The sequence below is a fragment of the Marmota monax genome, unplaced genomic scaffold (assembly GCF_021218885.2).
Source record: "Marmota monax isolate L192 unplaced genomic scaffold, Marmota_monax_Labrador192_F-V1.1 WCK01_AAM20220418_F8-fsc00231, whole genome shotgun sequence".
In the NCBI taxonomy this organism is placed as follows: domain Eukaryota; kingdom Metazoa; phylum Chordata; class Mammalia; order Rodentia; family Sciuridae; genus Marmota; species Marmota monax.
The window spans coordinates 465,082-489,650 of record NW_026693458.1 but is presented as its reverse complement, the minus strand read 5'-3'; the positions used below and the strand labels follow the sequence as shown (position 1 = coordinate 489,650).

The window sequence follows — 24,569 nt, the reverse complement described above, 5'->3', positions numbered from 1 at the left end:
GCACCTTGAGGAGGTGGCATGGAATGGCCCCTGGTGAGAAAGGGCATTCACCAGAGGCCCCCCTGAGCTACCCGTGGCTGAGAGCTCCTTTCTGTTTGTCTGACAAGATCTTTTTCCTTCTTCTTTATTTTGGAAGGATGATTTCACTGGAAAAAAGAGTTTTACGTTGTGGATTTTTCTTTTGACACTTTACGTATTTTCGCCAACTTCTTTCTTGCTTCTGGGATTTCTGATGAGAAATAGAATGTCACCTTATCCTTACTCCCCTCTGTGGAAGTGCTTTTCTCTTCAGACTTCTTTCTTTTTTTCTTTTTCCCCCCCTTGTTGAGTGAGGGGTAATTCACAGACCAAAATTCATCCACTTAAAGTGCACAGTTCAGTGGTTTGTGGTGTGTTCACAGACATGTGCACCTTCACCAGTCAGTTTTAGAACATTTTCATCCCCCCAAAAAGAAATCCCACATGTTTATTGTCACCCTTATCTTCTATCCCCCGCCCTCAGCCCTAAGCAACTACTGTCACTTTCTTTTATTCATATATTTGCTTACTATGGACATTTTATATCAATAGAATTGTACAGTATATGACTGGCTGCTTGTGTCCTGTGTCACGCCTTCGAGGTTCACCACGTTGTATCGAGGGTCAGTGCTTTTTTCTTTTTAATGATTGGATAATATTCCACTGGTGCCTAAACCACATTCTGTTTATGCATTCACCGGGGAGGGGCATTTGGGTTGTTTCTGCATGTACAAGTTTTTGTGAGGTCATGTTTTCATTTTTTTAAGAATGGAATTGCTAGGTTGTATGGTAACTCCGTGTTTAATTGTTTGAGAAATTGCTAGACCATTTCCCAAAGCAGCTGTACCATTTTACATTCCTGCAAGCAGTATATGAGGCTTCTCATTTTTCTACATCCTCCTCACTGGGGTCTTGTTATTATTTAACATTTTGATCCTGACTATCCTAGTGGATGTGATCTGGTATGTCATTGTATTTTGATTTGCATGACCAAATGACCAAAGATGTTGAGAATCTTTTTCTGTGATTATGGAACTTTCTAAGAGTTTTGTCCTTGTAGCATTTACAGTTTATTCTTTATTATATCTTAATTAATTTTTTTGTATATGGTGGGAGGCAAAGATCTAACTTTATTTTTTTTTTTTACATGTGGCTATCCATTTGTCCCAGTATCTTTTGTTGAAAAGATTATTCTTTTACTGTTTATTTTTATGTGTTGCTGAGGATCAAACATAGTGCATGCCAGGCGAGCACTCCACCACTGAGCCTATTCTTTTACTACTAAGTGGTCTTGGAGCCTGTATCAAAATCAGTTTGCCATAGATGTACATGTTTATTTCTGGATGCTAATTCAATTTCACTGGTCTATTGTTGTCCTTATGCCAATACCACACAGTCTTTTTTTTTTCTTCTTCTTCTGATTATTTTTTATTGGTACATGCCATTGTGACATATTTCATATACATAAAAACATAATTTGATCAATTTCATTATCCCTCTTCCCCCTTCCCTCCTCCCTTCCTCCACCCCCATATCGATTACTGAAGTCATAGTAAGTTTTAAAATCAAGAGGTGTGAAGCAAAGTCTAACTTTGCTTTTCTTTTTCAAGATTATTTTGGTTCTTCTGGGTCCTTACCTGTTCCTTGCATTTTACTAAGATCAACTTGTCGATTTCTACAAAGAAGTCATCTCGAATTCTGAATGTTTTTGATCTAAAGATTATGATAGAGTTTTTCCATCTTAACCACGTTAAGTCTTCTGGTGCATGAACTTGGGATGTTTTTCCACTTATTTGGATCTTTTAAAATTTCTTTCAACAACGATTTATAATTTTCTGAGTTTTGGACTGCTTTGGTTGAATTTATTTGTGTTTTATTCTTTTTGATGCTCCTGTAAATGGAATCATTCATTTTATTTTCAGATTGTTCAGTGCATAGACATATATTTGGTTTTTGTATATCAGTCTTGTGTCCTGCAACCTACAGACTAGTGTGTTAGCTCTAATTTTTAATGAATCCCTTAGGATTTTCTCTATAAAAGATCATGTGACTTGAAAATAGAGATGGTTTTACTTCTTTCTTTACTTTTCTGTCTGGATGACTGGTATTTCTTTTTCTTGCCTAATTGCTTTGGCTTTAGAACCTCCCTATGATGCTGAGTAGAAGGGGCAGGGCAGCGGTGATCAGGGCTCCACCCAGTGCTGTGAGCATGCCACTTGAGGGGGGAGCTTCAGTTCCACATGTGGCCCCCCTGCAAGAAGGCAGCCTCCACTTCCTGGCAGTACTTACCCAGGGCTTAGCCTCAGCCACAGAGACTGGGACAGTCAGGGTTTCAGAAAGAAGCCCTGGAGTGGGAACAGGCAATGGAGCCTATGTTCTTGGCTGTAGGTGTCTAGAGTGGAGTCTGCATCCTGCTGAGCTGTGGGAGGTGGAGTGAGAGAATGCTCTGTATTGAAGTATCACAGCCTTTCTGAATGATTTTTATAGATTTTCTTCATTCGTGAATGAACCGGCTTTGAAGAATTGCTTTGTAAATAATTTCCCCCAGTTCCACTCTCATGCTAGGAATTTCTCTCGTCTGGATTCTTTCAAAACATTACCTTTGTCTTTGGTTTTCTGCAGTTGGAATGTGATATGCCTTGGCGTAGATGTCTTCTGGGCTCTCTGGATATGGGCTGTCTTGTCTGCAATTTAGTAAAATTTCCAGCCTTTACTCCTTTTTTTATAATTGATTTTATTTTTTTATATACACGACAGTGGAGCCTTTACTCCTTTAAATATTTTTCTGCTTCTTTGTCTCTTTTCCTTCTGATATCCCCATTGTGCATATGCCATGCTTTTGCATAGAGTATACTTTGTAATTTGGGGTTGAAAGCTGGGCGTGATGTGTTGTGTAAGAGGAACTGAGGTGACTGGCTTTCCGTGTGGCGTTAGGTTAATCTGGCTAGGACGGGGCCATGTTAAATTTGCTATAGCTCTAGGTGCCAGAGACTTCACTTCTTCTAGTTTCACTGTTTAATTACCTCCCCCCATTTTCTTCGATTTCCTGATTAAATAGAGTCTATGTCTTGCAGCTGTTATAACCAACTTGTTATCCTAATGTGCTCTTTGTCACTGGATGCAGGTGTGTTTGCTCTTTACTCAAAAGCCAGTAGTTGAGAGGAAAGTTGGAAAAGAGGAAGTCAGGTTTATTCAAGGACCAGGCCTGAGAAGATAGAGGGGGCTATCCCTCTTGGCACTCTGTCTTGGGGACCTCAAGTACTCAGAATGACTTTTATGGAGGAGTGGAAGGATGTGCGCTGGGACAGTGGGCAGAGAGGTCACATGCTGAGCAGGGTCTTCATCAGGTTACATGTCTCCTGGCCGACGCCCCCCTCCCCCACTGAAAAGTTGCAATTGACCTTGACTACCGAGGTCTAGTTACAACCATATTTTCTACAAGTTGAACATACAATTGACTGTGTTAGTGATGCACAGAATTAAAGAATAAGGAGGGCCCTGTTACACATGTAGATCTTATCTGAAAGTCTTATCTGAAAGTCGATAGATGTTCTGGGTTCTGTAAATGTAGTTACAGTTATAGTTCACTGTAACCCTAAAGTTACAGTTGTGTCACTCTGTGTTCACCATAACTGTAAAGTTAGGTGCTGCTCCTCTTTAGAATTTAGAATGCTCAGCACAGGGAAGAGAAGGGACTCTGCGGAGGGACATCTCCCAAAGGAGTGGCCACCGTTGTGGTCTGTCGACTAAGAAATCATGACCAAGGTGTTTTTATTCAGATGCAGAATAGATTTGCAAATCAGAGAATAGAAGAAGTTCCGTTTGATCACGCTGTCATTCCTCCGAGGGAAAGTTGGTCTGGGCTTTTATAACAAGGAGAAGTGGCACATGCAACTTGGGGTTGGAGGAGGTCAGCTGGACCCAGGACCACGCAGCGGGTGGAAACCACCACCTCAGGTGCTCGTGCACCTTGTTGTCCACTGGAATGCCCAGGTCAGGGGCAAAGTCTGGTCACTCTGGTATTTCTCAAACCTTGCAAGCGAGGTGTTGCTAGGTTCTGGGAAATTTTTCTTTCTAGTGGATTCAGTTCCTGACCTCTCTTGTGGCAGGAATCCCGCCCCTATCAGTGCATCTCTAAGGCCAAGAGAGGAGTCTATTCTAAGCCTTTTGGACTTCTATTTTACCAGGTGGTCAGGCTGTGGGGAAGGGAGTGTTCTGGGATTTCATGGTTAATTCTCAGTGCTTTAGTTGGCCTGAGTTTCTGGGCCGTGACCTTTGGAAGCATTTCCCTTACCTGAGACCTGAGACGGCATGGCTGGAGGGGGCTGGACTTGGCTTATTTCCCTTCTTCCTGTCATAGAAAGGTCTGGTAAAGTGATTTCCCCTGGATGGTAGACCTTGGTTATGGAGAACATTCTAGGTGTATTTAAAAATGATTTATTTTCCCTTTCCCCAGCCTGGGTCAAGAGGGATCTTTGTTTTCTGTTTTGTTTTTGTTACCAGGGATTGAACCCATGTGCACTTAACCACTGAACCACATCACCAGCCCCTTTCTAAAATTTTTTATTTAGAGAGGGTCTCACTATGTTTCTTAGGGCCTTGCTAAATTGCTTAGGCTGGCTTTGAATTTGAGATCCTCCACTCTCAGCCTCCCAAGCTGCTGGGATTACAGGCAAGTGCCACTGTGCCCTGCTAAGAGGGATCTTGACCTTGAGTACTTGGTGGTTTCTGAATTGATGAAAGTATGCCCCCCCACCCCCACACCACCACCCTGGGTGGGGACTTTTTAACTCATAAGCTGGTCTATACTCAACTTCCAGCTGTTTGTCCAAAAAGGTTACCATTTAAAATTCCCATCAGCTTCTGCTCCAAGTGAGGCAAGTCTTGCCTGTGATTTTCTTTATTTTCCTGTTTCCTCAGATTTGGTGATGGTTGTTTGTCCTGTAACCCCAGTTCCCTGATGAATCTGAGAAAAGTTGTTGATCATTGGTTTATCTGGCTTTTTTATTGTGAGGATGGGAGTGTCAGCTTTCAAGCTCTTTGTGTGTTGGAGTTGAAACCAGAAGTCAAGTTCCACACTGTTCCAAGCACCTCACGTTAATTGGGTTATTTATCTTTTCATAATTAAGTTGTAGGAGTTCTTTACATATTCCAGCAGGGCGTGGTGGCACACGCCTGTAATCCCAGCAGCTCCAGAGGCTGAGGCAGGATTTCGAATTGAAAGCCAGCCCCAGCAACTTTGGAGCCCCTAAGCAACTCAGCAAGACCCTGTCTCAAAAATAAAAAAGGGATGGGGATATGATTCAGTGGCTGAGCGCCCATGGGTTCAATTCCTGGCCCAAAGGGGGGAAAATCTCTTTACATATTCCAGATACTCATTCCTTTTCAGATTTTCTCCCCCATCCTACAGGTTCTCTTTTTGATTTCTTGATAGTATCCTTTGAAGCACTAAAGTTTTGATTTTGGTGAAGTCCAATTTTTCTATGGTTTGTGCTTTTAGTGCCACTTCTGTGAAAGCATCACCTAATACAAGATCTTGAGCATTTATGCTTTGCTCTTCTACAGTTTTTGTAGTCTCAGCTTTTTACTTAGGTCTTTGACTCATTTTGCTTTAATTTGTATATGTTTTGAGGTGGGGGCTCTGCCATTCTTCAGCAGGTAGATCTCCAGTGTCCCAGCACCTCTCACTGAGAAGGCTGCCCTCTCCCCATTGGTCTGTCTTGGCACTGTGGTGGAAAAGCACTTCACCATGGATGTGAGGGTTGACTTCTGGACTCTCTGTTGTGTTCCATTGCTCTGCATGTCTCTGCTTATGCTTGGGCTGTCTGGTCTTGATTGTCATAAGCTTTGAAGTGAATTTAGAAGTTGCGAGGTGTCCTGCGGGTGCCTTGCATTCCGTTCAGCATTCCACGTTTTGGTAGGAATTGTATGGACTGCAGATCAACATTCCATCATTTGTTTTTTCTTTCTTCTTTTTTTTTTTTAAATTTTCTTTCTCTCTCTCTCTCTCTCTCTCTCTCTCTCTCTCTCTCTCTCTCTCAAGCACTGGGGATTGAACCCAGGGACACTCTACCACTAAACTACATGCCCACCCTTTTATTTTTCTTTTGAGAAAAGTTCACACAAGGTTGCCCAAGCTGGCCTCAAACTTGTGATCCTCCTGCCTCCGCCTCCTAAGAAGCTCCTAATGCCTGGCTCCATTGTTTCTTGAATCCTACTCCTTCCTTCTAGTTTTGATTTCCCTCTTGTTGAATAATAGCCTTTACTACTTCTTTTAGCAAAAGCCTATGAAAAATAGACTCTTTCTGTCTGATAGTGTTTTCATTTCATCCTTATTCTTGAATGATTCTAATACCCTGAAATTGATCTCTAGTTCTAGAGTTAAAGTTATTTTCCTTTTAGTCCTTGAAGATACTATTTTATGATCTTTTGACATCTCTTGTTGCTCATGATGTCTGCTGTCAGTCTCATTGCTGGGGTTTTTGTTTTTTTCCTGGTAAATAATGTGGTATTTCCCCGCTCCTTTGAAAACACTGAAGATAGTCTGGTCTTTGATGTACCGTAGTGGGCGCTGACAACTCTATGTTTGCGGGTTTTTTTTGTTGTTGTTGTTGTTTATCCTGATTGGAACTCTGTACACATTTTTAATCTGAGAAGTCATGTCTGAATTCTGAAAAGTATTCTATTTTCTCTTTCAGTAGCATTTCTCCAACATGACCTTTGTCATTTTTCAAATCTTTCTTCAAATTCACTTTCTTCTGTTCAGCAAATTGCCATTGAATGCATCCATTGGGCTTGGAAAATTTCAGTCATATTTCTATTTTTAGAATTTCTATGAAGTTCCTTTTCAGTGTCCTTTTCTGTTCTTTTTTCACACTCCCTGTTCTTTACCAGATCCTTTCGTTTTCCTACTTGTAATGTGTTGGATGTGTTTTAAAATTTCTTTTTTAGCCGTTCTGTTTCCCTCAGTTCCTGGGATTTCCTCTTGCCTGGTGTCTCTGTGGACTCCCTCCTGGTGTTCACTTGCTTCTGTGGGGCTTGGATCTTCATAGGGGTGGTTTTCCAGGGTCGCTGGCATGTCCCAAGCTGCTACTTGGTTTTGTAAGTGCCGTTTACTGTGACCCCGTGAACTTCATAGCTCCAGATCCCATTTGGGCTTCCTGCTCTGTGGATTAATGTGAATTTGGAATTCTCCCCAGTGATAAAAGAGGTTTAGATTATCAAGGGCAGCTTTCCACCTATGACCCTGTAGAGGAGACATTTCTCTTGGCTTCCAAAGCTTCCTTGAGTGACCTTGGTGTTCCCCAGCCGCCCCACAGCAGTCTCCGTACATTTTCGTCTTTCTCACCTTCCTCTTACTCCTGCTGGTTTATCTTTAGCACTGTTACCATGTGGTCCAGCCAGTGGGCCCTCTTTCATCCTGACCTTAACTGACTTCTGGGCAAAACTGGGCCGGGAGCAGTGGCACACACCTGCAATTCCAGTGACTTGGGAGGCTGAGGCAGGAGGATCACAAGTTCAAAGCCAGCCTCTGCAACTTAGTGAGGCCCCAAACAATTTAGCAAGACCTTGTCTCAAAAAATTAAAAAGGCTGCAGATGTAACTCAGTGGTTAAGCACCCCTGGGATCAATCCCCAGTACCCAGACAAACCAACCAACCAACCAACCCCCCAACACTGGAGGCTGCCGCCCCCTTCTCACTGGAGCCCTGTGCTTTCTTGGGTCTTCCTCCCCCACCTGCTTTCTCTCCTGCTGACTCCCCTCCCTGTGGCATCACCTGCCAGGGGCTCTGTTCCTGGCCCCGCCCTGAGGCTCCACACCTGTCTCCGTCTTCTAGCTGTTCTGAGCTCTTGACCTGTAGCTCCACTGCAGGATCCGACACACACCTCAGACCAAACATGTCCCCAGCTCAGCAAGGTCTGCTCCTTGCTCCCCACTCCGGCCCTTCTCCATGGTCCCTCCTCTCCCACCAGTCCCCTGCCACCCACTTGGCCGCGTCCTCTTCCCTCACCCCTGTGTGATGGAGCAGTGGTCGTTGGCATCTCCTGAGCCCCCTCGTTCCCGCCTGCTCACTATCCAGGCGCCCGCTGAGGTCCTGAGCCTCCTCCTGCTCCTGTCTTGGTTCTGCTGTAGTCCCCTGTCCCCCCAGCAGTGTACAGAACCGCAGGCTGTCACCACCCTGCTGAAACTTGTCCACGCTCTGTGCCTGCAACACGAGCCCTGGCCAGGTGGACGGGCCCTCCAGTCCCCAGCCCCCTGTCTTTCCTCACACCTGCCCTCTCCTCTACGCCCCGAGGCCTTGATGATGCAACTTCTGTCCCCACTCCTTAGGCCCCTTCAGGCCTCTGCCTGATTGCTGCTGTCTCCGATGGAGCCTGTTCTCAGGATCTCCAACAGGGGCTCCTCCAGCACAGCCTGGACCCAGGACAGTGCCCACACACAGGGGTGGGGTGGGGAAGGCATCCACGGTGTGGTGGCCGAGGAACCCACATGCTCTTTGGGCTCCCGCTTCCCCTGGAAGATTGTCAGGGCCTGTCCAGGCTCTGAGACTGTCATTGGACCCCTCTGCCTGTGGATCTCCTCATGCCTCTGGCCGTGTGGTGGCAGCAGTGTCCAGTAGGGGGCAGGCCAGGATTGGATACCCTTGTGAAGGTCACAGTGGCCATCCGGGTGGATGCCTGGTCCTGGCCTTGCCACCTTTTCTGGGCCAGGAGTGTGGGGCAGATGGGGCTGGGCAGTGTAGGAGGTGGAAGAGGCCTGATTTTTACAGCCGCCTCCCTGTGGGGCTTTGTTCAAGGCCCTCCCAGCCATGGAGCCTCTTCTGGGTCCCTTCTGGGGTCACGGACTCTGTCCACCGTTTTGGTGGCTCCTTCCCTTGTCAGTGCTGACCCTGGTGGCCACTATTTTAGCTGGGTTGAGTCCGGCTGCCTGGAGCTGGGCAAGTCCTGTCAAGGTGATGGGGAAACCAGGTCCCAAGGCGGGTGAGGGAGAGGCTGCGAGTGCCTTCTGTGTGGCCCCACTGGGCAGCTCCCAGGCTCTGGTGAGGGGTCCCAGACCAGGGCGAGGAGGTGGTGGTCCCAAAGCATTGTGTTATCACACCTTGTCCCAGGGCTATGGTGGGAGGTGGGAATGGGCTTCAGGCCGGGGCTCACTAGTCCTGCTTGATGGAGCTCTCCCTGGACACTACTCCTGTGTGGCTCATCCTGTTGGGGCCTCCTGGCCCAGGCCACCCAGAGGCCGTGGGAGAACCTGCTCTTGTCCTCACCCTTTGGGCTGGAGCTGGGCAGTCAGAGGGGGACCCCCCAGGCTGTGGGGATAACAGGAAGGGCAGTGGTATGCAGGGATGTGGCAGCCTCAGTGTCCCTTGTCACCATGGGCCCTGATCTCAATGATGGGAGCAGGGTACCTGGTGGTGGGGGTACAAGAGCTGGCACCGTGTCTGCCTGTGACTGCGCTGGTGGCCCCAGAGAGGTGCTTGGCCTCTCCTGCCGGGGCCCTGTCCAGACCTGTCTGGTGCTGGCAGCTGTGACAGGGCCTCTGACCTGCCCTTCCCCTGCAGTGCTGAAGATGTGGTGTCCCGTGTGCCCGGCAGCCAGCTCACCCTGGGTTACATGGAGGAACATGGCTTCACTGAACCCATCCTTGTCCCTAAGAAAGATGGGCTGGGCCTGGCTGTCCCCGCCCCCACGTTCTATGTCAGTGACGTTGAGAACTATGTGGGTAAGTGCTGTCCCCTTCCCATCTCATGGGGGTCTAAAGTTGTGAGGCATTGGGGTCATCCACTGCCTGACCTCCCCAGCACCGTGGACACATCTTGGACAGAGGAGCCTGGCAGGCCCAGTTCCTTCCGCATGACCCTGGCTACAAAATGGGGCTGGTCGGGGGCCCCCTGATTCTCCCAGTCTTGAATCCCACTGTTGCTGGGTATCAGGTGGTGGGAACTTGGGTCCCTCCCTGCCCTGGCTGCCAGCTGGGTCCAGGCCTGCTTTCCCTACGCCATGACCTGCTTCCCCAGTGCCAGGGCCACCTACCTCTCCTGGATGCTGCTAGTTCCTGCTGATGCGGGTGGCAGCTGCCTTGCGTGTCCATATATAGCTGCAGCTTGTGACACTCTGTCAGGGCATGTGCAGGTGGAGGAGGGTGTCTGTGTGGCAGACATGAGGCAGCACACCTGGGGTGACTCTGGCAGGATGGGCTCCTCGGTTGCTGGACTCAGGTGTTCATGGGAGGGGGGTCCTGGGAATGGCTGGTGGGGAAGGAGGAGAAATCCTGGAAACACAGCACCCAGCATGGGAAAGGGTGTGGGTGTGGGCGAGGCCCTGCAGCCCAGCAGTTCCTTCGCTCTGACCTTGACGTCTGTGAAGCCCACGGTCAGGGGTGTTGGGGGCTAAAGTGAGATCATCTGTGAAAGCCACCAGGCACACGGAAGCACCCCCAGGAAGCTGCCACGTTCCATTTTGGCAGTGGACAGGGGCCCCATGTGCACACTGGGGCTTCCCAGGACGGGCCCTCAGATTCACGCAGGGAGAAGAACAGGCCCCGAGGGAGCCGCAGGGGAGTCTCAGAGAGGGGTCAGGGAGGCCTCCTCCCTGGCTGCCGGTTGGCGGTTTTGGGGTCTGTGGAAGAGGCTTATTCTGTGCAGTCCTCCTCAAGAGGGAGGGCAGACAGCGGGCCACTGGGTCACTGTGTACGCAGCCATGCATAGACAGGGACATTGGCAGTTCACAGCCGCCTTGCTCCACCAGGCTGGAGAGTGGCCTCGTCTTGGCCGTCTCTGGGCGTATTTGTCCTACCAGGCACAGGAGGCCAGTCTGCCTGTCAGGGCCGCCTTCCTCTTTCTAACACCAGGCCTGGCTGTCCTGCTAGGCATGGAGCGCAGTGGGAGCGCCAGTATCCAGTGCGCACTGTCCAGCACCAGGCCCTGTCCAGGCTCCTCCCACGTAGGAGCAGCTTTCATCCTGCTGGCAGCCCTGAGAAGTGTGGACCCACAAGGGCCCTGGCCCCTCCATGGGTGTCCCTGCGGGGGCAGGAAGAAGTGGTCCTTAGTGGTATTTATTGCTTCCTACAGTCTTTCTTTTCCCCTTAATTAAAAAAAAAAAATTGTGGAATTTTTTAAAAACACATCCAAAGTGACAGCGAGCCCTGTGCACCTGGCACTGGCCACGAGCCCCCAGATTTCTGTTCATTTTCTGCCAACCCCACTCTCCTCATCACTGGAGGGTTTTAAAGCAAATCTCCACATACATCTTTTTGCCCATAAAAACTTCAGTGCGTGGCTGTAACAGGTTTTTAAAAATGTGTAATCACAATTTCATCCTCACACTCCGTAGTGCTAATGATAATTCCTCAATAGCATTGAAGACCCACGTTAGTTCTCCCCAGTTCCCTCCAAAGAGCCTCCTTCCGTTTGGCTGTTGGCATCCGAATTCAAACAACATCCACACGGTGCCTTGCATTTTTGTGCCCTCGAAGTCTCTTCTCCTCTCTGATGGCTCCTACCCGCTCCCATTGTTTTGGTTTATTGGAGAAAGGGGTTGTGGGTCGGCAGAACTTCTCACATCTGGGAGTTGGTGGTCAGTGTCCCTGTGGCGTGGCTCACTGGGTCTCTCTGTCCCTGGTGCTTCCTGTAAACTCAGGCTCAGGGTCCTGTGGAGATGGAGCTCAGGCTGGGCACATCTCCTTCTGGATGGGTGTGCCGCCATCTGTGAGGACACCTGTAACCTGCCGTACACCTCTGGTGATGCTACCCTGGAGGTCCCCCCAGTGGCCTTCAGCTCGCTTCCAACTATCCACTGTGCCCTGGCAAGGGGCCAGCTTGCTAGTTCCTTCTGTTTTCCTCCCTCTCTTGATCATGGATCTTCCATAAAGAACTTTTCCTCTTCAGTTATCTGGTAATCCTGGAGAAGACATGGCACACACCTACACTTTAGAAATTAGAAAGTCAGGAATCCTGCACTCTGGGAACACTGCTATGGTTTATATCAATGTCCCCCAAAGGCTCATGTATTAAAGACTTGGTCCCCAGCCTGTGGCACTGTTGGGAGATGGTGGAACCTTTAAAAGATAGAAACTCCATCACAACCTCAGAAAAGGCAGGATCAATGTTTTTCCCCTAATTTTTCAATTGATTGATTTTTAGAATAGTGAAGTACCTATATTAGTCAGCTGTCACTAGAACAAAATGCCTGAGCAATAACTTAAAAAGGAAAAAGGTTTATGTTTTAGTCAGCTTTTTGGCAGCTGTGACTAAATGACCTTGCCTGCACAACTGTAGAGGAGGAAGAGTTTATTTGAGGGCCCACACTTTCGGAGGTCTCAATCCATCGACAGCTGGCTCCATTCTTCAGGGCCCCAGGTGAGGCAGGAACAACATGGCGGAAGAGTGTGGCAGAGGGGAGTGGCTTTCATGGTGATCAGAAAGCAGAGAGAGAAACTCCACTGGCAGATGCAAATATATCCCCAAAGCCACCCCCCAATTCCCACCTCCTGCAGCCACCTCCCAATTCCCACCTCCTGCAGCCACCTCCCAATTCCCACCTCCTCCAGCCACCTCCCAATTCCCACCTCCTGCAGCCACCCCCCAATTCCCACCTCCTGCAGCCACCCCCCAATTCCCACCTCCTGCAGCCACCCCAAATTCCCACCTCCTCCAGCCACCCCCCAATTCCCACCTCCTCCAGCCACACCCCATTCCCACCTCCTGCAGCCACCCCCCAATTCCCACCTCCTGCAGCCACCTCCCAATTCCCACCTCCTGCAGCCACCTCCCAATTCCCACCTCCTGCAGCCACCTCCCAATTCCCACCTCCTGCAGCCACCCCCCAATTCCCACCTCCTGCAGCCACCCCCCAATTCCCACCTCCTGCAGCCACCCCAAATTCCCACCTCCTCCAGCCACCCCCCAATTCCCACCTCCTCCAGCCACACCCCATTCCCACCTCCTGCAGCCACCCCCCAATTCCCACCTCCTGCAGCCACCCCAAATTCCCACCTCCTCCAGCCATCCCCCAATTCCCACCTCCTCCAGCCACACCCCATTCCCACCTCCTCCAGCCACACCCCATTCCCACCTCCTCCAGCCACCTCCCAATTCCCACCTCCTCCAGCCACACCCCATTCCCACCTCCTCCAGCCACTCCCCAATTCCCACCTCCCCCAGCCACACCCCACCACTTCAGTTACCACTCAGTTAATTCCTATCAGGTTAAGACTCTTACAACCCAATCGTTTTTCCTCTGAACCTTCTTGTGTGGCCTCTCACGTGAGCTTTTGGGGACACCACATCTAACCCTAACAGTTTATTTTGGTTTGGTCCCATAGCTTTGGACCTCTGATGAGTGTGCCAGGTCACGGTGGGTAGAACAAGCAGGAAAAGAGGAAGAAGGAAGGACCAGAGTCCCATAGTCCTCTTCAAGGGCATGACCTAAGGACCTCTCACAAGGCTCCTTCTTTTAGAGGTTCTGCCATCTCCCAGTGGCACCACAGGCTGAGGACCAAACCTCATGGGCCTTGGGGGACACTTATCCAAACCTTGGCATGGCCCTCCAACTGAAGGGTTTTGACTTCTTAGTCCTTAAAGTCCAGAACTAACGTGCCCCGAGTGGCGTTCAGGGTGTGCTTACACTGAAACGCACTGTCGGTCTGAGATGCAAGTTGACTCGGCATCTGCATGCTCACCAGGGGACCTGGCTGCCCTGCCTGAGGCCCAACGTTCACCACCTCACAGCGTCTCTGGGTCCTGTGACAGGGGGAAGGGAGCGCTGGGCACTTTGAATCCAGGGGAATGGCAGGCAGGAGTGTTCAGCACCCAGAGCCTCAGGGCCAGGCCCACCCACGCCACATGCGAGGCACCGAGGGTGTGTGTCCACCCTGAGTTCAAGGGAGGCCACATCACTTCCTTGGTGTTCTCATGTCCTCCTGCGGCTTCCCAGGGCCAGAGCGGAGCGTGGACGTGACCGACGTCACCAAGCAGAAGGACTGCAAGATGAAGCTGAAGGAGTTCGTGGACTATTACTACAGCACCAACCGCAAGCGGGTCCTCAACGTCACCAACCTCGAGTTCTCTGACACCAGGTGACCGGGCCACCCTGGAAGTGGGGGCTAGAGGGGCCTGCCTTGGGTTCCGACCCCTGCTGCGGGGCAAACGTCACGGGAGTGTGACGTGCTGGCCGCGGCACATGCTGGTTCTTCCTGTTTCTCTTTTCAAGTGTGGATGAGAGAGCAAGCAGAGGAGGCCCCTCCCCGGCCAGGGACCCTTGGTGAGGTGTGGAGTGGTCTCTTCCAGGATGAACACAGTGACACACTCCTGACACGCCAATGTATGACACGCTCACCAACACACTCATGACACACACACAACCACAGGCACGCTCACCACATGTCTACCCGTATGTCACTGAGATGCTGAATCACTGTCACACTCACCCATTGACACACCCACTACGCATCCCTGGCACACTTACACCTTCAAATACATACGCAGACACTTGCATTCACAGGAAGTCCCACTGCTCACCTACCCTGCACCCTGCCTCCCCAGGCCTGGCTCCCCTCGCTGCTTAGATGATGAGGTCCCACGGTTCCAGAGTTCCAGGTAGTGGTTTTGGTTTTGTTGGAGACGCTGGGGCTGGAACCCAGGGCCTCCTTGCTGGGCAGGAGCTGCACACAGTCCTCGGGCCACGCAGTCCCCAGCCCAGAGCCACTGAGCTGGTCACATGCGGCCTCCGTCCTCTCCTTAGGACCCTGCTCGCCTCCAGGACTGTGTACTTGGCCGTGTTCAGAGCCTGCCCTGCCCACCCCCCACCCTCAGTTCCACTGCCCTCCAGCTGGCCCCTTGGGAAAGACCTGGAACACCCGTCACCATGGGCAGGAGTGGCTAGGAGGGATTTTATTCTTGCATCATTCCCACCATGTCTGCTTCCAAAAAGCACCTGAGGTGACCCATGTGCATATAGGACGTGGGGAAAAATCAAAGAAAACCACACCAAGGAAGAATACAGGCCTGGACCCAGGGCCACAGAAGGAAGGGGACTGGACACTGGGTTTGGTTTGAGCCTCCTGACAGCAAAGGCACAAAGGGGTGGCCTTTGGTCACAGAGAGGGCAGCTGCCTGTATGAGACTCTTCCCAAGGCTGCACTCGGAGCGTGTGTTGCGTTGGTCCCTGGGACACACTGAGTCATTTCTCCAGCCTGCTCTTGGGGTCCTTCCCCAGAGACACCTGGTAACAGACAGAACTAGATGGTGCTTTGGCCTGCAGCTTCTTCTTGGGCCTCTCAGGGACGTGTTTTGCCACCTGTGTCCCCAGGCGCAGTCTGAGGCTCTTATCGAGCACTTGTGCACCTGAGTGTTCTCCTGGTGTGGGCCAGGGCTGCGGCAAGACTGGGAGGGCAGCAGTGTGCCATGTCTGGCTGGCCAGTCATCCTCCAGAGGTTGGCCAGGCCACCAAGATGAGGCCCAAGCCCACGGGCATCTGGGGCAGCCCTCAGGGCCTGCGGTGACCAGTGTGCACCACCCCTCCAGATGCCCATGGTGCAGTGGGTTGAGTGCCGTGGGCCAGCTGCCTGTCCTCTAAGCGCATGCCTCACACCACGGCAGCCTCGGGGGCCCACAGGAGCGCTGGGATCCTCTCCAGCTCAGAGGAAGGGCCGACTGGATACCCGAGGGGCCAAGCCAAAGAGAGGACTTCTGGGCTGTGTCAGGACGTGGAGTCAGCAGGCACTTCCAGTGTGCCCTGTGCGAAAGGCCAAGCCAGATCCTAATGAGGAAGACCCAGGTTGCCGAAGCAGGGACCCTTTCCTGCAGGCAGCACCTTTCACTGGGGGCAGGGAACCCTCTTACAGGCCAGGGACCCCCTCCTGAGTGCAGCAGTATGCTCAGGGCACGGACTGGGGACCTGAGAACTCTCATGGGGGGTGGTCATGAGAAGGTTGCTGGAGATTTAAGGGTGAGGGTCTGTGGCTGAAACTGTTGAGGCCAGGGTGGCAGGACCAGGCTTGGGATTGTGGCAGTGTTTTGATTTAGGGTCTTTAAGATAGAGAACTTGCTGGGTGCGATGGTACACACCCGTAATCCCAGAAACTCAGGAGACTGAGGCAGGAGGATCGTGAGTTCAAAGCCAGCCTCCGCGAAAGTGAGACCCTAAGCAACGGGATGTGGCTCAGTGGTAAAATGCCCCTGGGCTCAATCCCTGGTAGGAAAAAAAAAAGAAAAGAAAAAGAAAAAAGAGAACTCCCTTCCACTGATTAGGAGAAACACAGATGAAAATAAAGATTTTATTTCTTCTCGGTCCCGGGGCTATAGCATCTGCTTAGAAGAGTCACACATGGAGGTCAGGGAGCACTGGAGGGGAGAGAGGGGGCAAGAGCCAGTGACCTTAGGGGTCCAGGTCTAATTCCAGCCAGCTTCCTGTGTGGAGTTGGAGTTGGTGGCTTCCAGCAGGCAGGCCTGGGCTCCACAGAGTCACACTGTCACCAAGAGGTGATCGTGGTAGCAGACGTGCATAGTCCAGACCAGTAGAGAGGCCACCAGGGCCAGTCAAGCGTGTTGTATGCCACTCTCCCATGGGGAGGTGGTCACCAGGCAGACATCTAGACCAACCACATTGAGGAAGTGGGAGGAGGCTGGGAATGGAGACTGTGAGGGGTGACTGAGTGCGACTTGTGGTGTGGGAAAGTCCAGCCTTTGTTTAAAGAGGATGTCATCAGAGTGCGCGTGGCTTCACACTGAGGTGGAGATGGGGATGTGGGGGGCTGGGAAGGAACTTCAGATGGAGCAAAGGGGACAGGAGAACCCTGTATAGCCTGAGGCAGTTAAAAAGCTCCAAGACCTGGTTCTCCAGGGTGGCCAAAATGTCACCATCCAGTTGCTGCTGGCCTTGACATTTTGACGCAGTATTATGCAGTTTATGCAAGACATTGACATTCAATGGAATCAAGGCTCTCTTCACCTTCCCCCACACCCCATGGGTATGAGTAAGCGGGATCTGACTGTGCCCTGGTGTGCAGGGAGGGTTGCTGGTGAGAAACCTGGACCCTCAGGCCCTTTTAGGAACATGGATGTGGGCTGACGTGGAGTAGTGGCCGGCTTTCCAGTTCCTCTGGGAAGGGGTTCTCCTCCTGGGGTGGTGGGTTCCCAGGCCTTCTCCTCCCCCTCTTCTGCATGTGGAGAACAGCATTCTTGGCCTGCGTGGCCACAGCCAGTGGGCTCAATTCACCCTCTGCCATCTTCAGTTTGCCTGTCCGTGAAATGGGAGCAATGCCACGTGGCCCATGGGCTGGTGAAACAGTGGGTGACATGCTCCTTGCCTGCCCCAAGCTTAAAAAAAAACAGAAGCACTGGTTCCCATCACCACTGACTCTCTTCTCCTGCCCCCAGAATGTCCAGCTTCGTGGAGCCGCCTGACATTGTGAAGAAACTGTCCTGGGTAGAAAACTATTGGCCTGATGACGCTCTGCTGGCCAAGCCCAAAGTGACCAAGTACTGCCTGATCTGTGTGAAGGACAGCTACACAGACTTCCACATCGACTCTGGGGGAGCCTCTGCCTGGTACCACGTGCTCAAGGTGAGCCCCGCCCCGCCCCACTCAGGGCACGCCTTGCCTGCATGCACCCTGGTCCATGCAGTTCCCCCAGAAGTTACCCCACAAGAGGGACCCTGGACTCTCGGGCCCTGGGACAGGAGGCTGTGGAGATATATCTGGGTAGAGGGGCAGGGGTGCACTGAGACTGGTGACATGTTTGTGTCTCCTCTTCCTATGGGACTGAGGCTCACTGACAGTTGGGTGAGACCACTGGGGGGTCCCATGTGCAGAGAAGGTAGAGGTGTTGGGGAGCCTTCCCGGAAGGGAATTAGCCACAGCCCGGACTCCCATGGCAGCCAGCCCAGCAGGAGCCTCTCACTAGAGGAAGCCAGAAGAAAAGCCAGATGCCAGTGACAGCAGAGTCCCTAAGCTTAGTTTTTCCAGATCACCCGGGGCTTGGGTTGGGGGTGATGGCCTTGAGCCAGTTGCCACAGTGTCCTCTGGCCTATCTTTGACCCAGTACACAAAGTCTCGGGTCTCACTGCTCTGTGCAGAGCCCTGCCTGGTGGCTGTCCTGCGGGTAGGAATGACGCGCCTGTCAGGGTGCTTTCCAAGTCAGGACTCGTCACAGCAGCACCAGGACATCTTTGCTCTCCGGTCCCCCAGTGTCCCCAGCACTGGGTGGACACTGCTTCCCCATGTTCTGTCATCTCCAGCTCCAGGGGGCTCTGTCCCTTTGTCTCCCATTGTACCCAGCACCGGGAGGGCTCTGCAACCCTGTGTTTCAGTGTCCCCAACACCAGGCAGGCTCTGCCCGTCCCACAGCATCCTCAGCCCCGGGTGGGAGCTGCCCCCTGCCCCTGGTATTGTGGGTCTGCCAACGGGCTCTCTTGACAGGGGGAGAAGATCTTCTATCTCATCAGGCCGGCCTCGGCCAACATCTCCCTGTATGAGCGCTGGCGGTCGGCCTCCAACCACAGCGAGATGTTCTTTGCCGACCAGGTGGACAAGTGCTACCGGTGCACCGTCAAGCAGGGCCAGACTCTCTTCATCCCCTCAGGTGAGCACGCTGGCTCCGGGAACACGGAGCTTGGGCTTGCCAGCCCTTCTCCTGGTCGCTGCTCTGTCCCCTGTGCTGTGTCCCAGCCACTGGCTGCCTGTTCCACCCAGTCCTTAGAGAGGAAGAGCAGCAGGCTCTGTGGTAGCCGGGGGCCTGGGTGCCAATCCCGTTTGGTCAACACTGGGACTGCCTCTGGGCTGTGTGGCTCGACTCCCTGTGGCTGAGCCACCAGCCTGGGAGACCTGGCTCAGAAGGTGGCAGAAGCAGCTACGCATCAAAGACACCGAGACCAGTGCTGAGGAAGGAGGGCAGGTAGCTGCCGATTTGGATGTTTGTTAAGGGATGTGTTGACCGAGTGCAGGAGAAAGCAGGTCCCGAGCAGCTGAGTGTCCCCCAGATTCTTCTGTGAGAGTAAATTCCAGACCTTTTAGCTCCATGGTCTCACCCATAAGTAGTCCGCTATCTGAAAGACTTCATTCCCTTTAAGGTAACACAGTTATAATCCTGGTGTCCTGTCTTTAAAAGTGAACAATTAATCACAAGTTCACGGTATCATCAAGTAGCCAGAGTGTTCAGATTTTCTAGCGGTGATATTTCTTTTTCCATTTAAATTCAGGATCCAGATGTCCTCTGAGTTTGACTGGTTTCCAAGCCTCTGAATCTTTGTACTCTCCAGGGCCCCTCTTTCCCTCCCCGTCTTCCTCACAGTCACAGTTATTTTAGGAAGAGCTGCGGATTTCCCGGGGTTTGGCCCTGGCTCCATCCCCAAGGATAACCTGGGGACAGATGCCGGCTCTCAGGGAGAGCAGAAGCCAAGTTCAGGTTTCTCCTGCCCCTGCATATGGAGGCCTGGGACCTAGCTCATGCTCTGTGTGGTGCAAGGCTCAATCCAGCCGCCTGGGCTGGCTCAGTCACGTTCTGTCCCCAGTCCCCTCAGAGGGGGTAAGCAGCCAGGATGGGCTGATAGGACCTGGGCAGGGGAGGCCAGCACCGGTCTGCAGCCTGGACAGGCAGCTGCTGAGTGCACAGAGCAAGGTGGAGCCCCGTCTGTCTCTCGCAGGCTGGATTTACGCCACGCTCACGCCTGTGGACTGCCTGGCCTTCGCGGGACACTTTCTCCACAGCCTGAGTGTGGAGATGCAGATGAGGTAGTGCCAGCAGTGCCATCTGCCCTCGGCGGGGTTCCCCCAGCTGGGTTGGTGTGACGGACATCTTGGCCCGAGCCGGCTGGGCCCAACCTGTGGATGGTTCTGGGCACCACTGTTGGCCTTGCTGGGCTGGCGGGAGGGCACAGGAGCTCCATGGTCTCACAGTCCCTGAGGGGCTGGGGGTGGGCAGGTTAGTGATGGTTTGAGGTCATTAAAAGCTGCTGCCACCTCTCCCGGGCTTTGGCTGAGGTCCCAGGAACTGCAGCCCACTGCATCCTCCTGATGTGGTCGGTCCTCCCAGTGTGTTCCTCTGGGTCATTGTGGCTGTGGCGTGGCTTGGATAGCGTGGCCGTGGCCTGTATTCGCCCTCTAGTGTGGTAACTTGTTATTCCTTGCACCAAATGTTTTTTTGCTGTGGCTTCCAGGGCATATGAGGTGGAAAGGAGGTTGAAATTGGGCAGCCTGACTCAGTTTCCCAACTTTGAAACTGCCTGCTGGTACATGGGGAAGCACCTGCTGGAGGCTTTCAAAGGTACCGGCTGTCCCAGGGCAGGCACTGAGCCGTGCCTCTGGCTGTGGGGTGGACAGACCTGGGATGGGGCTCTCTGTCCGGGTCTGGGTACTGCTTTTGTGTAGCTTGATCACAGCCCCTTGGGAATAAGAAGGCGCTTGGGGCTGCTTGGTGCAGGACCGTGGGGACAACCCATGGCCTATCTCCTGGCACTCCCACAGTCCTTTGCTGGGGCAGGGCTGGGATACTGGATGGAGAGGGCAAGCCAGCTGGCCTGTTTCAGGAGCCTGGTGGGCGAGCCGCGGGTAAGGTAGCAGGAGGCTGTGGAGGGCCGACCCTTCCCCTTGCAGGAAAGGCCACCAGGTGGGTGGGCACCCCAGGTTCCAAGAGGAACCGTTGGCAGTTGGGCAGGTGGCTGTGGGCGGAGGCCTCTGGAAGGCAGGGCCCTGGGCGCCCTCCAGCCTGCTGCTGGGCTGGGTGCCCACCCAAGCTAATGAGCTGTCTCCTCTCCAGGTTCTCACAAGTCTGGGAAACAGCTGCCCCCTCATTTAGTCCAAGGAGCTAAAATTCTCAATGGTGCTTTCAGGTCATGGACAAAGAAGCAGGTAGGTAGCAGGCCACTTGTGTTCTTGGACAGGGGAGTGGGTGACAGGCAGGGGCAACACCCAGGTATGTCCTACTCAGTGGGTGACAGGTGGGTGGCCCAGTCTGGCCCAGGGAGTACTTTTACATCACTCACAGACAGCTGTCTCCTGCCCACTGATGGAACCATCTGGGACTCCTGAGGGGGTAAGACATAGGAAGATTGAGAGTGCCCCCCCATCTGGGGCTATGGTGGGGACAGCACCATGATCCTGGAGGGGACAGGAGGACCTGGGAGCAGCTGGCCCAATGACCAGGCATCTGGATCTGGACAGGGAGTGCTAGGGACACTGTTGGACCCTCCTACTTAGGAGCCACACTACCTGGTGCAGGCACCTAACCAACTTGCAGTGGCCTGGGCTCTGCACCAGCTGTGCCTTCCCCATGACCCCATGGTGCTGGCCCCCTGGAGCAGCGGACACTGTTTCTCAAACAGGGCCCAGAGGACCCCGCTTCCCGTTTGCATTCTCATTGCCTGGGTTGTGGCTACAGAGAAGGGGGCGGGTCCGGCTCAGCCTTGGGCCCCCTTGGAACCTTGTCTCCTCCTGGGGCTGTCATTGTGCAGAGCTACCTGGCCATCTGCAGCCTGAGGGAGGAGGGCTGCCTCCCAGGGCTGGGGTTGCCAGCAAGTCCACAGGGACTTTCACAAGGTGGAGTCCACGCAGGGAGCCCAGTGCAGCTGACTTGCTCATGGGTGAGGCAAGTGGGGAGAGCGCAGCTGGTGTCCTCCCGGGGCCGTCCTGGGGCCACCATCTCTTTTGGGCCTTATGACTGGGGTAGTCCGGGGGCCCCTGCACCTCACTCCAGCCGCCTGGCCAGGCAGAAGGCTCAGGTCCACAGCTGCCCCACCGGCTGCTCACAGGAGCCTCAGGTGGGGTCCTGGCCCTGTGCAGCGCCTCTGGAGTGGGGCGCACAGGCAGGTTCCAGGACCCAGTGCTCCATGGCAGCCTCTCACCCCAGGACAGTTGGGTGGTCCTGGTCCTGTCTGGGTGGGAAGGAAGGGAGTAGATCGGAGGGACGGGGCAGGGGGCGAGGAGCCGCAGACGGCAGAGCTGGCGCTGACCCCGGGTCCCACAGGCCCTGGCGGAGCACGAGGATGAGCTCCCTGAGCACGTCAGGCCCTCCCAGCTCATCAAGGACCTGGCCAGAGAGATCCGGCTCAGTGAGGTGAGGACGTGCCTGGGGCTCTGCGCTGGCCCCTGGGATGAGGGTGGGCTGACCTCTCCTCCGGGTCGGTGAGCCAGCTAGACCGGAGCTGCCCCTCCAGGTGGCTCCCCTGCCTGAGGGTCCACTCCCAGGCCTGGAGCTGGGCTGGGCTCTGGTGGTGGCACCCAGGGAGTGAGAGGTGGATGGGGCCTCGCAGCTCCCACATGGCGGGGCGTCCAGCAGGGGAACCCCCTGCGTCCAGCCTCTTGATGCCCGCCCCTGTGAGCCTGGCAGAGCCTGGCAGAGCCTGGCAGCCTCCCTGCTCAGGGAGGACTGAGGAGCCCGAGTGGGTGAGGATCTGGTGCCGATGGCGATGAAGGATGTGGGGGGGCTGAGTGTCTTGATGGCCCAGGACAGTGGAGCTCATCACAGGGTGGTGTGGGGTGGGCGGCTGTCACGTGTTGGCATGGAGTGTTATGAGCAGATCATAGGGTGGTGTGGGATGGGTGGGCCTCTCTCTGCCTCTCCTGAGTCCTGTGGGGACCCTCCTGGCCATGGTCTAGGGACCTGCGTGACCCTGTCCTTTTTCCCATCCCAGAATGCCTCCAAAACCGTCCGACCAGAAGTGAATGTTGTCGCCTCCTCTGATGAGGTCTGTGACGGGGACAAGGAGAAGGAGGAGCCCCCATCTCCCCTCGAGGCCACCCCACCTCGGTCCCTCTTGGAGAAAGTGTCCAAAAAAAAGACTCCCAAGACTGTGAAGATGCCCAAGCCATCCAAAATCCCCAAGCCCCCGAAGCCCCCCAAGCCCCCGAAGCCCCCCAAAACTCTGAAGCTCAAGGATGGAAGCAAGAAGAAAGGGAAGAAGTGCCGGGAGTCATCCTCGCCCACCATCCCCAACCTGGACCTGCTCGAGGCCCACACCAAGGAGGCGCTGACCAAGATGGAGCCGCCCAAGAAGGGCAAGGTGGGCCTGCTGGGTGCCGGGCCGGCGGGCCGGCTGGGGCCGCGGTGTCCTTGCCCTCCAGGGGCTTGTGCCTGTGCAGGGAGGGGGCAGCCATGAGGTGGTGTCCCAGAGCGTGCCAGGGTCATGCTGTGGCAGTCTTCCTGCTGACACTCGGACTGTGTGTCAGGCCCAGACGGTGCCCCGGCCAGCAGTGGCACAGAGGGAGGTGGCACTGTTGGTGTCGGGCAGGGGCTGCGCTCAGGAGGGCCAAGCAGCACAGGGAGAGGGGTGGTCTTCCGGGAGGGTGGCCCAGCTGGGAATCGAGGAGCTGTTCCTGGGGCTGAGACCGTGAAGCGTCCATGCATAAGCAGCGTGGACAGCACTGGAGCCCGGAGAGGGACAGACCCAGCTGGGGCACCCACTCTGACTCCAGGGTCTTAGGTCTGGGCTTCAGGAACCTGCGCCCTGAGACCAGGCACCACTGAGGGTGAATGACCTCCAGGGGGAGGCTGTCACCGGCTTCTTGGGGGCCCTCCTCCAGGGTCACAGTGGGACACACTGGTAGTTTCTTTCTCAGGATAAGCGTGGATGAACGGATGGATGGAGGGATGGATGGATGGAGGGATGGATGGATGGATGAAGGAGGGTTGAATGGATGATGGAGGGATGAACAGATGAATGATGGACAGATAGGTGGAGGAGAGGCTGGCTGAGCCACATGCGGGCAGCAGGAGGCGGGGCCTTGTGGAGCCAGGAGGCCAGGGCTTGAGGGCCAGGAGGCCAAGGCTTGGGGGCCGGGAGGCCAGGGCTTGGGGGCCAGGCTTCAATGGTATAAACTAAGGGAGCCCTGCTCATCCTCCACGTCTGCCTCTGAGTCATGAATGCCCTGCTTTCTAGGCTCCAAAGAGTGTCCTGAGTGTTCCCAACAAGGACATGGTCCACACACAGAATGACGTGGAGCGGCTAGAGATCCGCGAGCAGACCAAGAGCAAGTCCGAGGCCAAGTGGAAGTACAAGGTGCGGTTGTGTGTGTGTGAGTGAGTGTGAGCTGAGGTCGGTCCATGACTCCCTGCATGCGTGAGGGTGGTGAGGTACCGGACAGGCGGTGCCCTGAGGCACCTCTGCAGGTCTGGAGGGCGCACAACCCCCCCTGAGAGTCACCTGCTGTGGGGCAGCATGGATGCAGAGCCCACGTGCCACGCTGGGTGGGTGGAGTTTCACTGTCTTCGCCATCAGTGCCCTGGTGTGTGTCGCTGCTCCCTGGGAGCCAGGAGGGCCCTGCAGGCTGGGGGCTGAGCAGCCGTCGGAGCCGTGAGTGACTTTCCAGGCCTGTGCCTCTGCCCCCGCCCCGGGGCTCAGCAACGGCCCCGCTCTTGCTTTCAGAACAGCAAACCCGACTCCCTACTGAAGATGGAGGAGGAGCAGAAGCTGGAGAAGTCGCCCCTGGCTGGGAACAAGGACAAGTTTTCCTTTTCTTTCTCCAACAAGAAACTCCTGGGGTATGTGAGGGGGCTCAGGTCGGGGGGTGACCCCACAGGCCGCACCACACACACCGCACATGCCACACAGGGACCGCGTC

General features: G+C 53.9%; 1 protein-coding gene across 1 annotated transcript in view; it reads left to right on the top strand.

Moving 5' to 3' along the window:
• Positions 1–24,569, top strand: part of Phf2 (PHD finger protein 2) — an 89,791-nt gene that overhangs the window by 51,116 nt on the left and 14,106 nt on the right. Inside the window, exons 4-14 of the mRNA XM_046457709.2 lie at positions 9,578–9,738; positions 13,950–14,091; positions 17,393–17,579; positions 18,435–18,597; positions 19,658–19,745; positions 20,171–20,277; positions 20,770–20,861; positions 21,976–22,065; positions 22,643–23,011; positions 23,888–24,007; positions 24,374–24,489. Coding sequence (XP_046313665.1) covers positions 9,578–9,738; positions 13,950–14,091; positions 17,393–17,579; positions 18,435–18,597; positions 19,658–19,745; positions 20,171–20,277; positions 20,770–20,861; positions 21,976–22,065; positions 22,643–23,011; positions 23,888–24,007; positions 24,374–24,489 — 1,635 coding nt within the window. The remainder of the gene's footprint in view (positions 1–9,577; positions 9,739–13,949; positions 14,092–17,392; positions 17,580–18,434; positions 18,598–19,657; positions 19,746–20,170; positions 20,278–20,769; positions 20,862–21,975; positions 22,066–22,642; positions 23,012–23,887; positions 24,008–24,373; positions 24,490–24,569) is intronic.